Source organism: Misgurnus anguillicaudatus, chromosome 20, assembly GCF_027580225.2.
Source record: "Misgurnus anguillicaudatus chromosome 20, ASM2758022v2, whole genome shotgun sequence".
Taxonomy (NCBI): Eukaryota; Metazoa; Chordata; class Actinopteri; order Cypriniformes; family Cobitidae; genus Misgurnus; species Misgurnus anguillicaudatus.
Window position 1 is genome coordinate 37,543,890 of NC_073356.2, and position 12,543 is coordinate 37,556,432.

General features: G+C 36.1%; 2 protein-coding genes and 1 long non-coding RNA gene across 6 annotated transcripts; 1 reads left to right on the plus strand and 2 right to left on the minus strand.

Annotated features, from left to right (window-relative positions):
• Nucleotides 1-2,560: 2,560 nt before the first annotated feature.
• LOC141351633 (uncharacterized) lies at nt 2,561-6,916 on the minus strand. Its single transcript, XM_073858751.1, has 8 exons — nt 6,901-6,916; nt 4,570-4,701; nt 4,189-4,295; nt 3,907-3,916; nt 3,399-3,740; nt 3,135-3,235; nt 2,968-3,018; nt 2,561-2,863 (listed from the first exon to the last, which is right to left on the minus strand). The coding sequence occupies exons 1-8, from the start codon at nt 6,914-6,916 to the stop codon at nt 2,561-2,563; spliced, it is 1,062 nt and encodes a 353-aa protein (XP_073714852.1).
• A 1,642-nt stretch (nt 6,917-8,558) lies between these two features.
• LOC141351574 (uncharacterized) lies at nt 8,559-11,396 on the plus strand. Of its 3 annotated transcripts, none has more exons than XR_012359875.1 (5): nt 8,559-8,710; nt 9,478-9,517; nt 9,686-9,757; nt 10,094-10,275; nt 11,256-11,396. It is a non-coding gene; the product is annotated as an uncharacterized lncRNA (long non-coding RNA). The 3 variants fall into 3 exon arrangements; XR_012359877.1 differs by lacking the exon at nt 8,559-8,710 and adding an exon at nt 8,738-9,271; XR_012359876.1 differs by lacking the exon at nt 9,686-9,757.
• A 232-nt stretch (nt 11,397-11,628) lies between these two features.
• LOC141351572 (serine/threonine-protein kinase pim-2-like) lies at nt 11,629-12,499 on the minus strand. Of its 2 annotated transcripts, XM_073858630.1 has the most exons (3): nt 12,166-12,499; nt 11,915-12,091; nt 11,629-11,766 (listed from the first exon to the last, which is right to left on the minus strand). In XM_073858630.1, coding segments are annotated over exons 1-3 (513 nt in total). In that variant the 3' UTR covers nt 11,629-11,764. The 2 variants fall into 2 exon arrangements, with proteins under 2 accessions (XP_073714731.1, XP_073714730.1); XM_073858629.1 differs by lacking the exon at nt 11,629-11,766 and having other exon boundaries at nt 11,907-12,091.
• Between the last annotated feature and the right edge of the window lie 44 nt (nt 12,500-12,543).

Here is a 12,543-nt window from a genome sequence, read left to right on the forward strand (position 1 = left end):
AGAGAGAGAGAGAGAACTTCCATAAGCAGGTGAGAAATTGTTCTCTCAATGAAGTCAAAATTGTTATTCTTTCTTATGTAGCTTTATAGTTACTGGATTAGCCTACAGCAAACATATTTTGACTATTTTTTGATTGACTATTTTTTGATAAGAGAAGTTAAAGTGTCGTTGTCAAAATTTGTTATGTTAAAGTTTCAAAATGACAATACAGAGAACACTTAGATTAAAAAATAGTTTATGAAGCTGCCGTAAATGGAGAAAAAATATCAGCAGGGGACCAAGCTTGGGCTAAGCCTCCAATGTCTACAAAGTCTGGCTTCGCCCCATTTATTTTTTTGACATTTTCTTTATGTCCTATTGTGCAGGCCAGGTTTTTCCCCCGACACGGAAGAGTTTGTGGACACCTCGACGTCGGATCGGACCTTTGAATGATCAGCGTAGCAACAGCAGACGAATGAAGAGAGATATTTCAAGTGGATACTAGATGGCGAGCCAACCCAAGGATCTCTAACCTGCAAGAACTGAAACACTGCACTCCAATCGCTTAGGGGAGAGTGGGGTGAGTTGTGCCAGTTTTTATTTAAAGTGACTTTAAACCGAGGCCAAGATAGTAATGGTTCCAACTACAATATGAACATATATTTCAGGATGTGGTGCATTTATGGGAACAATTACTTTCGATCTGAAATATAGTATTTAAGAAATATAGCTTTCTGAAAAAAAGTGGTCTTGGAGAAAATGCATTGGGGTAAATTGTGCCATTGATTATTGAAGTAAAACAGTATATTTTGATCTCAGACACTGTAATGCTTTATAAAAGATAGAAAAATTAAATACAAAATTACTCATTTAAGGTTTATTTAAAGTTATTTTACAACATCAAAGGGCAATTTTCTACAAGCCTATTGAGCCACATGAGCACATCAAAGGTCAGTTTCCTTAAACAAGCCCTAGGGTTTCATGAACACATCAGAACAAAGTTTCATTCAAAAAGAAAAAAACCCAGCAAATTCTATTTAAAGGTCATTTATGACATCGAAGGCAAATTTTCTTAAACAAGGCCACATGAACATATGTTCAGAACGAAATGAAATTCAAATAAAGACCATACTGAATGCCATCCTTTTCACAGATCTGGCCTACTACATAACATCCCATTTGTCAATGCTACAGGGGAATATACATTTCTGCTCCCTTCTGGCTGTACCTCCACGTTTTTGTGGTGTGGGTAGTTTCTTACGCAGTAATAAAACTTAAGAATAAAATGCACAAATACAATAAAATAATGTTTAAAATATTTAGAAGTGGGGATGAGTTGTGCCACTGGCACAGCTTAAGTCAGGCCCATTTTAGAAAAAGTGCATCATCAATTAGTTTTGAGCTAACATCATGTTATCTGTATAGACTCATAAATGTTGCTTACCAAAGTACTAAAAAATTTATGAAATGTTTTCAAACTTGTCTTCAGACACAACAATAAAAAAAATGATCATAGAAATTTTACTTTGAAAGGCAAAAAACTGTTTGTTCAACTTAAATGTGCTTTCCTCTCGTACAATAAGGCTCTCTTCTTTGCAGGATGAGTGAAATGGCTGAGTCATCAAAAATGTGAGGACACATGACTGATTTCTTCTATGGTTCCCTAGAAACAGGTGGTGGCACAACTTCCCCGCTGGCACAAATCACCCCACTCTCCCTTATACGGTTTGACCTGAACAAAGTGAACTACTGAGGTATTCTTTTAGTCACATTGGATATCGACTTTTGAACACATCGAATTGGACGGATCCTCTGAACTGAAATTATTTAAAGTGTTGCAACACAATAATTTTAATTTATTGAATAGAGAAATTTGTTAATGGGTGAATGTATTAATGTAAATTGGTTGATGTATTGTATTTTTTCTTTTATGTTTTTCTGTTAAAGTGAGATTCCAAAGTGTAGCAATTGCACAAACAAAAGAAATGAATCCATTTCACTGCCTTTCTTCTTTCTAGTCGATCTTAAACCAGTCATGGTCTAAGATCTCCTGGATCGAAGGCCGTTTAGCTGGATTCATGTCTAAGCACCGTTTAATCAGATCACAGAGTTCTGTACAAGTTGTAGGAGAGAGCTTGTTAGTCATGATACACAAACGACAATAACACATATGATAATACTGTCCATCCATCCATCAGCCCATGTTAAGTGACTGATGTCTTTCACAGATGTTCTGCCTCCGTTGGTGCTTTTCACTCACCCTTTGAAAAATGTTTCTTGTTAAGCCGAAGCTTGTGAGATTTTGTCGCTTTCTTCTTATAAGGGTAACGTTTATGCACCATGCAGTACAGCAACACTCCTAATGCCCAGATGTTTGGCGTAGTACTTGGCCTTGGCATGGACCTCAGGTGGGGTGCATTGCAGAGCTCCTGCAGGCAAAAGTCATTTAGTAAAAGGGTCACATGATCAATAAGTCACTAACAGCAGAAAAACTCCAGCTCACCTTTAAACCCTTTTGAATCATAGCCGTCGTCCGTAAGTAGATTTCCAACGCCGAAGTCGATCAAGGTCAGCTTCATGTTCACTCGGTCCAAAAGAAGTTTCCAAGATGGACATCAGCATGGAAAACGCCATGATCCAGACAGTGTTGCACCGCTTGTACAGCCTGGTACATTAGTGGTCGTGCTGTTGATTCAGTGAGTGGTGTATGGCGCGAGGTCAAAAACTCCCAGAGTGTCTGACTGGGTTGAGGATACTCCGACACGAGTGCGATCATGTTGGGATCCTCGTACCAGTCATACATCTCGATGACAAAGGGGCTGTGACATTCACGCATTTTAAGAGTTAGCCCCACTTCTGTAGGGAGCGGCTCGGTGTATCCAGGCTGGAGAAAAATGAACAAATTAAAGTTAGTTAGCAGCTCTTACTTTAGTATACTCTTTCATATCTATTTTATGTTTTTGACTTAATTAAGTTAGGACAACTTACGATAACAAGATATTTTTCATCTTTATTTCGCTCCATAAGTTTGATGGCGACCTATAAAGGGCAAAAAACACAGAGTTTATTTCTCCTCCTGAACATGCACCTAACACTGCACAAAACTTTAAGGTTTGAGGATATACAATCTTTAAATGTTGTTTTGAGTGCATTACCTCTTTGCCATCAGACCTACGCGTCCCTTTGTACACCCTGCCAAAGCTGCCCTCGCCAAGCACGTCACTCAGTGAAAAATCATATTTGGAGGCCAAAGATTCTGAAAAAAACAAAACACAAAAATAAGAAGTAGTTAGGTTATGTTCACATAGCAGAAAAGAGATTAAACATGGTAAATTGTTGTCTTACCCCACTGGAAAAAATAGCTTTTGTAGAAAATAGACATATTTATAAAATGAGAGCAATGATGACATTATTCATACCTCTAACAGAAGTAATCTTTGGGCCAGACTCCGGCTCGGCATCGGCCGGAATATCATCGAAAGAAGCCGGATTAACATCAACCTTTAGCCCACGTTTGCCATCTTTCTGTCTTGGCTTTTTGTCATCTTTCTGCCCGGGTTTTCTGGTATCTTTCGGACCGGGTTTTCCGGCTTCTTTCGGCCCGGGTTTTCCGGCTTCTTTCGGCCCGGGTTCTCCAGAATCTTTCAGCCTGGGCTTTTCGGCATTTTTTTTCTCTGAAAGTTCTGGGATCTTGATTCCTTGCCCAGAAGTGGGCTGGAATAGCACTTGTTTGCAGCTTGGCACTGGCTGCAACCGTGCGGCTGTGAGTTATAAACTCACGAATGTCCGGATCCGCTTGGTCCATGGCAACAGGATTAGCTAGATCGGCGTTGAGCTGTTGCATTCCATCAACAGGCTTCAAAGTTTCTTTCCGGAAGTTGTCAAAAAAGCGGCTCTTAAAAGCCTTCTGCTTGTTTTTCTTCGGACCAACGTTGACCTGTGGAGAAGACCAGAGATAACTTTAAGTAAAAGTACAAGCAAGTGTAGGATCAATATTGCATTTGTGTATATAAGAGAGAAAGGGGTATAGAGAACAAATGACAGATAGGTTGGAATAAACTACACATTTCATAAAGCATTAAAATATAGTAAAGATCCAGTGTAACAAAGTAAAAGACATGTTGTACTCTAGTAACTATCATTTAATTTACTCCTAAAAATATCTATTTTCTAAAATGTGACTTAAGTAAATGTAATGATGTAACTCACCTTTGAAGGAATCAATGTTTCCACTTTATTATTTTGAAGGAACGGGCACTTTGCAGTGCCAAACGTCTTCTTCATAAAGTTGCGGAGTTTGGATTTTTTGGGTTTGTCTAAACAGAAAAAAAACATAATATGATAAACTATTAGAAAATTCATTATGACAAAAGAACCGTGGTCAGTGATAATGCTTAAGAAACACATTTGGAAAACTGTGGAGGTCAGTGTGAGATCTACAAGAGCACAGATTTGGTTTACAGATGATGCCATGGGACAAACATAAAAAGTTTTTAAAAAGTTTTAATTTCCATCTTACCTTTTGCGCATTGCGCCTCATCACACACATCATCACACATCACACATTCTCCTCCTACCGGCGTGCCCGACTTCTGACAATAATCCGATGTTTAGGGATGATGTCAGAGGTCAGCACGGCATTCGGTAGAGAAAAATTCACAAATCCATCATCATCATAGTCATCATCCCTGAACTCAGTGATGACCAACTCCTCCTCTCCTCCTGCAATTACAATTCAATAAATGTTATAGAATTAAACGATTAAAAGATTTAACCAAATTGATACATTTTGACTAAAACTGGTTTATTAAAGTGTATAAAACAAACATCACATCTGTAAAAAATGACACAAATGACAGTATCATGACAGCCGTTTGACATTAAGTAACTGTAGATTTAAATGTATGTTATTTGGCAACAGTTTGTGCAAAGTTAAATGAACATTAAACATTAACAAGTCTTTGTCTTTACAGAATAAAACTATAAAATAATTATATATAGCATAGATTTGATTTATTTTATATTTAAAATACTCATTAAGTGTAGATTTGTCAACTTTAATGGTGAAGGATACCTTAGATCCTCACGTGCAGAATGTTTTAATTATTGTGTGTTTTTTTTTTAGTTTATTTCTAATCATTTATTTACATAATCATTTTATAATCATTAGTCATCCATATAATTGTTTATTTGATTTTTTTATATTATTTTATTATTATTCATTTCATTATTATCATTTTTTAAATTATATTTCTATATTTTATTATATTATTCATTCACTTATTGTATTTCTATATTTCATGTCTTAATTTCATGGTGGTTCAGTTTCATAGAGCTGTTCTGTCTGTGTGTAAACAGATAAATAAAGAGAATGTTTATGGAAGATCAAGGTCTATATGATGTTGCAGCTGAGCAATTTTGATATAAAGTGCATGCTGTATTTCTGGGTAGACGAGGTTTGAACATTGAGACATATGCAACTGAAACTAAGCTGTCCATCAATAAAACTCTGTTCTATTTTATCATCTAAACCTTCATCTCACGCCTCTGTTTATGCTTTCCTCTAGCAACGATTGATCAACCTTTTCACTGACAGACGCCTAAACAACTAAACGTATATTTTCTGACGTGTTCTGGCGTCCAGGGCTGGATCATTTTTTATTTTGTCTGTGGTGTGGAGACCAGATCTAACAATGGTAATACCCATACAGCAATAAATGTATGTTAAAATATCCAAAAAAGATTCAAATTAAATATATACTTCAAAAACATACTTTAGCAAATTAGTACGGAAGCCGAGAGAGGACATGCACTATTATTATTTTTGCTTGCTTTTCTCATTATCCTGACATGATAATCTAAATGTCATAATGTAATTTCCTGTCCATAATATTTCGTGTATTTTGAAGTGGACTGCTAATATGAGTTGGGTCTTGGCCGTTACCACACGTGTAGCTAGTTAGTTTATTTAAATAAATATCAAAAATCTAAAAAGTGTGCATTATTGTTGACAACCACATAAACATGTTGGTTTTGTGACTGTTTGTTGCCTTTAAGTCTTTAATTTAAATGCTGTTAAATGTAGAAACGTGTATATTATTGAGTAACTTAAAGACGGTCCCTAAATTCATCACTGTAAAATTGTAAATATTGACAAATCTATTTCAACTTGAGCAAATATCTGATCCAAGTAAAATCTCATTTGTTCATGCTAATTTAGCAAAATGCGGTTTACAAACAAAACAACATGTTATATCGAGTACACGCTTTAATCACATCTTAAGAATACAACTTTTGTAATGTCGACATAACTAGAAATTAAGTCGTGATTACGAGAAAACAAGCAAGCAAAACTAATAATAGTGCATGTCCTCTCTCGGCTTCTGTAAATTAGCTTGTATTTAGCAACATATATATTAAAACATGACCTCATACAGGAGAGATTTCTATCTTAAATCCTTATTTTATTAATATTAGTTTATTTCTTAAACGGATGTAGGGCTAATGCCAAAATGGGCAAAAAAGCTGCCTGTATTGCCAAGAGAGAAAAAAATGTTACACGAGCACCCCCTGGTGTCTATCTGTACACGCGCATTTACATATATGTGTTTTTTAACTTTTAGCATCTTACCTGCTTTGCATTTCTTGCTAAAATGAGAGGTTGTAATGTTAAGAAGCTGTTTGATATCTTTGATATTATATTAATTGTGATATTGCACTTGATTATTTTATTTTATGTTTTCCTCACTATTTAAGTTCATTTAATTTATGATTCCAGATTTGTATCTATCTATCTATCTCTAATATATATATAGTTGAATAAATCCTGTAAACTGCTTTATAATTTAATAAATGTGAGCTTTGGTTTCAGATTTTAGGGTTTATTGAACTGTGTTTCTCAAACATCTCCGTCTGGCTTACTTTCTGTAGGAACCATTTGTTGTAAAGTTCATTGTTGTCCACTAGATGGCGCAGTATGACTGAATATTAATTGAGGAGCCTCAGAGTAAAGATTGACAGGTTAGGGGAAAAAAACTTTCTCGTTGCGTAACTTTGTCTTAAAAAGTGGTGTGGACAGCGATGACCTAAATAGTAAAACAGGTCAATTAAAAATTAAATGAAACACGTTAAATAATATACTTATATATAACAGTGGGCGTGGCCATGTCTGTCAGGCCCGTCTGCACGGGTTAAAAAATAGGGCTGTTTTTTACACAAATGTTTACTATTTTAACTACACACATGTTGTTTAATTAATTTCAATGAAAACGAAATGTATTAGTATAATATATAATATTGACGTGTCAATAATACGGTTCAGGGGGTGTAGCAAGTTTTTCAAAAGTGTGGAGGATGGATAACATTTTAAATTTGATACTTCACTTACAGGATTTATCTTGAAAAAGGTGTCAATCTTCTCCTGCCCCTTACTTTTCTGTATCTTATTGATACTGTGTGACAAAAAGATAATGGTAAGCTTAATAGTGACATGGGTCTGACAGGACTGTGACTGCTAAATTTTGCTACTTGTGCCCTGAAAAGCTTTTTCTCTGGTGGTCTAAATAATGTAACAATTTACCGTGTTTACATTAAAATAATATAGGGTACACTTTTCTTTCATTGTTTGAATACCTGTTGAAGAACTATGTCATCATTTCTCATTTTTTCTCTTCAACAAATACAATCATAGGCCTACAGCCCAGACGTCTAGGCTAAAATTTGGTCTGTCAGTGAAAATTTAAAATACATCAATAAATGAAAGCTTGTTGTCTGCTGAAAAAACAGCATACCAGCAAGACCAGCATAATGTTGTGTTTTGGTGCTGGTATGCTGGTGACCACCAGCTAAACCAGCATAGACCAGCATAATTCCCATGCTGGTCCATGCTGTTTTTTTTTCAGCAGGGTTATCACTGTTGACTTTGCTTACATGATGTAATATCATACAAGTTATTTTGGCATAAACAAATTATAACCACATAACCAAAGAGGTGAGTTACTCTTAGCCAAACTATATTTAGTATAGTTAACCTAGTCCAGGGGTGGCCAAACTCAATCCTGGAGGTCCTGTGTAAGTGTGTTTGATTAGGGTTTTAGCTAAACTATGCAGGAAACTGGCCCTCCAGGACTGAGTAACCTAGACGGTGAAATGACAGCTGTATAAAGACATCACAATAATCACAGTACAACAATGTGATTTACATTTCTTTGATCTGGTAACCCGACAACAAGCTCTGTCCTTACATCCTAATGTAAGGTATTCATCACTATCAACACCTGACCTAAAATCTAATTGTAACCCACAGTTCAAATAGAACCATAAATAATATTAGTAATAAATAATATATCATATAATATATCATATAATATATCATATAATGAATAAATAGCAATAAATACATAAATAAGTTATTTAGAACCCACACAATGTATTAAAATATTAATTTTGTAAAAGTTTCAATTCTTTTAATGATGTTGAACCATCCCTTTAATTTAATATCACTGGCCCTTTAAGACACTGTCACAGTTATGCACGAGCTGTTTTGTTTTGTTTTTTTAACACAAACGGCAGACGCTATAACGGAAATTTGATCTGATACACACGGAATCCAGACACCTTGAACTAAACTCCAAAAATTAAGCTTATTTAACACCTCTTATATTTGTTCATCAAGAGTTAACCCTATAACATCTTAGCGGTGGTTTTGATGAGTGTTTTGAAGACGGTTTTGGTGAGTTTCACTGTGTTTTAATGTGTATCGAGTTCAACGTATTACAGTGACACAAGTTCTATGTGTATCAGCTTATGAATGTTTTATGTTAAAGAAGGGAAATGTATGTAATATTAAGATTATTCCCTTATATTTTGACATTTTATTGATTTATTTGTGTTTTGAGAAACCGCTAAACGAGTTTGTTTGATGTTGCCATGGTGACAGTCAGCAGCGAGATGAATCGCAATCCTTCGTTATCACAATCCTCCGATATCGCAATCCTCTGTTATCACAGTGTTAAATATGAGAATAAGCACTAGAGAGTTGTTAGGGGCGGAGCGAGGTGGCTTATGGGGCTCAAACCCCGAATGTTCTGTCAAAAGCCCCAAATCTTTTCAGATCTGTAAAATGAATTCATCCAGTACGCTAGGTGGCGCCATTCAGCTATAAACTCTCCGGTCCTCCACTCAACTGAAAATGAATAAGGGATGCGAGTTGAAGGCAAATAAATATGCTGAATCTCCCCACAGTAAACGCATTTTTCAAAGTGTTTATGATTACAGTGCCTCCGTTATTACTGTAAGTGTATATTTATAGTTATGTGTATTAAATACTGTTAAATAGCGTCAACTGATATATTATCTGCTTGGCTAACGTCTAACTTAATGTGTCGTTCTGATCTAGTCCTCTGCTGCACACTGTCATTGTATTTAAAGTACATTTAATAACAGTGAATTAAAACTCTGAAAAAACTTGCTCATTGTTGCATATATCCCTTTTTATAGATGGATATACGATTTTTCTGAAGACGTCAGAAATAATAAGGTGAGAAAGTATATAGTTACTTACTTAGGCAGCTTATGTTTTGTTTCATATGCATTTCACTGAAATTCAAATTCGCAATGATTTTACCTCAGAAATACATTGATAGACAGTTATAAAATGTAAATCTTCAATCTCTAACATTAAAATATCCTTATGTGTGCCTGTCAGTGCAATTAAGAAGAGAGAGAGAGAGAGAGAGAGAGAGAGAGAGAGAGAGAGAGAGAGAACTTCCATAAGCAGGTGAGAAATTGTTCTGTCAATAAAGTCAAAATTGTTATTCTTTCTTATGTAGCTTTATAGTTACTGGATTAGCCTACAGCTAACATATTTTGACTATTTTTTGATTGCCTATTTTTTGATAAGAGAAGTTAAAGTGTCGTTGTCAAAATTTGTTATGTTAAAGTTTCAAAATGACAATACAGAGAACACTTAGATTAAAAAATAGTTTATGAAGCTGCCGTAAATGGAGAAAAAATATCAGCAGGGGACCAAGCTTGGGCTAAGCCCCCAATGTCTACAAAGTCTGGCTTCGCCCCATTTATTTATTTGACATTTTCTTTATGTCCTATTGTGCAGGCCAGGTTTTTCCCCCGACACGGAAGAGTTTGTGGACACCTCGACGTCTGATCGGACCTTTGAATGACAGCAGACGAATGAAGAGAGATATTTCAAGTGGATACTAGATGGCGAGCCAACCCAAGAATCTCTAACCTGCAAGAACTGAAACACTGCACTCCAATCGCTTAGGGGAGAGTGGGGTGAGTTGTGCCAGTTTTTATTTAAAGTGACCTTAAACCGAGGCCAAGATAGTAATGGTTCCAACTACAATATGAACATATATTTCAGGATGTGGTGCATTTATGGGAACAATTACTTTCGATCTGAAATATAGTATTTAAGAAATATAGCTTTCTGAAAAAAAGTGGTCTTGGAGAAAATGCATTGGGGTAAATTGTGCCATTGATTATTGAAGTAAAACAGTATATTTTGATTTCAGACACTGTAATGCTTTATAAAAGATAGAAAAATTAAATACAAAATTACTCATTTAAGGTTTATTTGAAGTTATTTTACAACATCATGAAACCCCAGGGCTTTTATGAAAACTGACCTTTGAACACATCAGAACAAAGTTTCATTCAAAAAGAAAAAAACCCAGCAAATTCTATTTAAAGGTCATTTATGACATCGAAGGCAAATTTTCTTAAACAAGGCCACATGAACATATGTTCAGAACGAAATTAAATTCAAATAAAGACCATACTGAATGCCATCCTTTTCACAGATCTGGCCTACTACATAACATCCCATTTGTCAATGCTACAGGGGAATATACATTTCTGCTCCCTTTTGGCTGTACCTCCACGTTTTTGTGGTGTGGGTAGTTTCTTACGCAGTAATAAAACTTAAGAATAAAATGCACAAATACAATAAAATAATGTTTAAAATATTTATAACTGCAACACTGGCACAACTTAACTCAGGCCCTTTGGCACAAATCACCCCAACCTCACCATTTTAGAAAAATGCATCATCAATTAGTTTTGAGCTAACATCATGTTATCTGTATAGACTCATAATGTAGCTTTACCAAAGCACTAAAACATGTATGAAATGTTTTCAAACTTGTGTTCAGACACAACAATAAAAAAAAAATGATCATAGAAATTTTACTTTGAAAGGTTTTTTCAACTTAAATGTGCTTTCCTATCGTACAATAAGGCTCTCTTCTTTGCAGGATGAGTGAAATGGCTGAGTCATCAAAAATGTGTGGACACATGACCGATTTCTTCTATGGTTCCCTAGAAACGGGGTGGCACAACTTCCCCGCTGGCACAAATCACCCCACTCTCCCTTATACGGTTTGACCTGAACAAAGTGAACTACTGAGGTATTCTTTTAATCACATTGGATATCGACTTTTGAACACATCGCATTGGACGGATCCTCTGAACTGAAATTATTTAAAGTGTTGCAGCACAATAATTTTAATTTATTGAATAGAGAAATTTGTTAATGGGTGAATGTATGAATGTAAATTGGTTGATGTATTGTATTTTTTCTTTTATGTTTTTCTGTTAAAGTGAGATTCCAAAGTGTAGCAATTGCACAAACAAAAGAAATGAATCCATTTCACTGCCTTTCTTCTTTCTAGTCGATCTTAAACCAGTCATGGTCTAAGATCTCCTGGATCGACGGCCGTTTAGCTGGATTCATGTCTAAGCACCGTTTAATCAGATCACAGAGTTCTGTACAAGTTTTAGGAGAGAGCTTGTTAGTCATGATACACAAATGACAATAACACATATGATAATACTGTCTATCCATCCATCAGTGCATGTTAAGTGACTGATGTCTTTCACAGATGTTCGGCCTCCGTTGGTGCTTTTCACTCACACTTTGAAAAATGTTTCTTGTTAAGCCGAAGCTTGTGAGATTTTGTCGCTTTTTTCTTATAAGGGTAACGTTTATGCACCATGCAGTACAGCAACACTCCTAATGCCCAGACATTGGTTTGCATGGCGTAATACTTGGACTTGGCGTGGGCCTCGGGTGGAGTGCATTGCAGAGCTCCTGCAGGCAAAAGTCATTTAGTAAAAGGGTCACATGATCAATAAGTCACTAACAGCAGAAAAACTCCAGCTCACCTTTAAACCCTTTTGAATCATAGCCGTCGTCCGTTAGTAGATTTCCAACGGCGAAGTTGATCAAGGTCAGCTTCATGTTCACTCGGTCCAACAAGAAGTTTCCAAGATGGACGTCAGAATGAAAAACGCCATGATCCAGACAGTGTTGCACCGCTTGTACAGCCTGGTACATTAGGGGTCGTGCTGTTGATTCACTGAGTGGTGTACAGCGCGAGGTCAAAAACTCCCAGAGTGTCTGACTGGGTTGAGGATACTCCAACACGAGTGCGATCATGTTGGGATCCTCGTACCAGTCATACATCTCGATGACAAAGGGGCTGCGACATTCACGCATTTTAAGAGTTAGCCCCACTTCTGTAGGGAGCGGCTCGGTGTATC

Coding starts and splice junctions, on each gene's coding strand:
- LOC141351572 (XM_073858629.1), bottom strand. CDS start 12,499: ATGCGTGAATGTCGCAGCCCCTTTGTCATCGAGATGTATGACTGGTAC. Junction 12,092..12,165: donor TGATTCAAAAGGGTTTAAAG/GTGAGCTGGAGT, acceptor TTTTGCCTGCAG/GAGCTCTGCAATGCACTCCA.
- LOC141351633 (XM_073858751.1), bottom strand. Junction 4,296..4,569: donor ACATCGGATTATTGTCAGAA/GTCGGGCACGCC, acceptor TTTTCTGTTTAG/ACAAACCCAAAAAATCCAAA. Junction 2,864..2,967: donor ATGAAAAATATCTTGTTATC/GTAAGTTGTCCT, acceptor ATTTTTCTCCAG/CCTGGATACACCGAGCCGCT.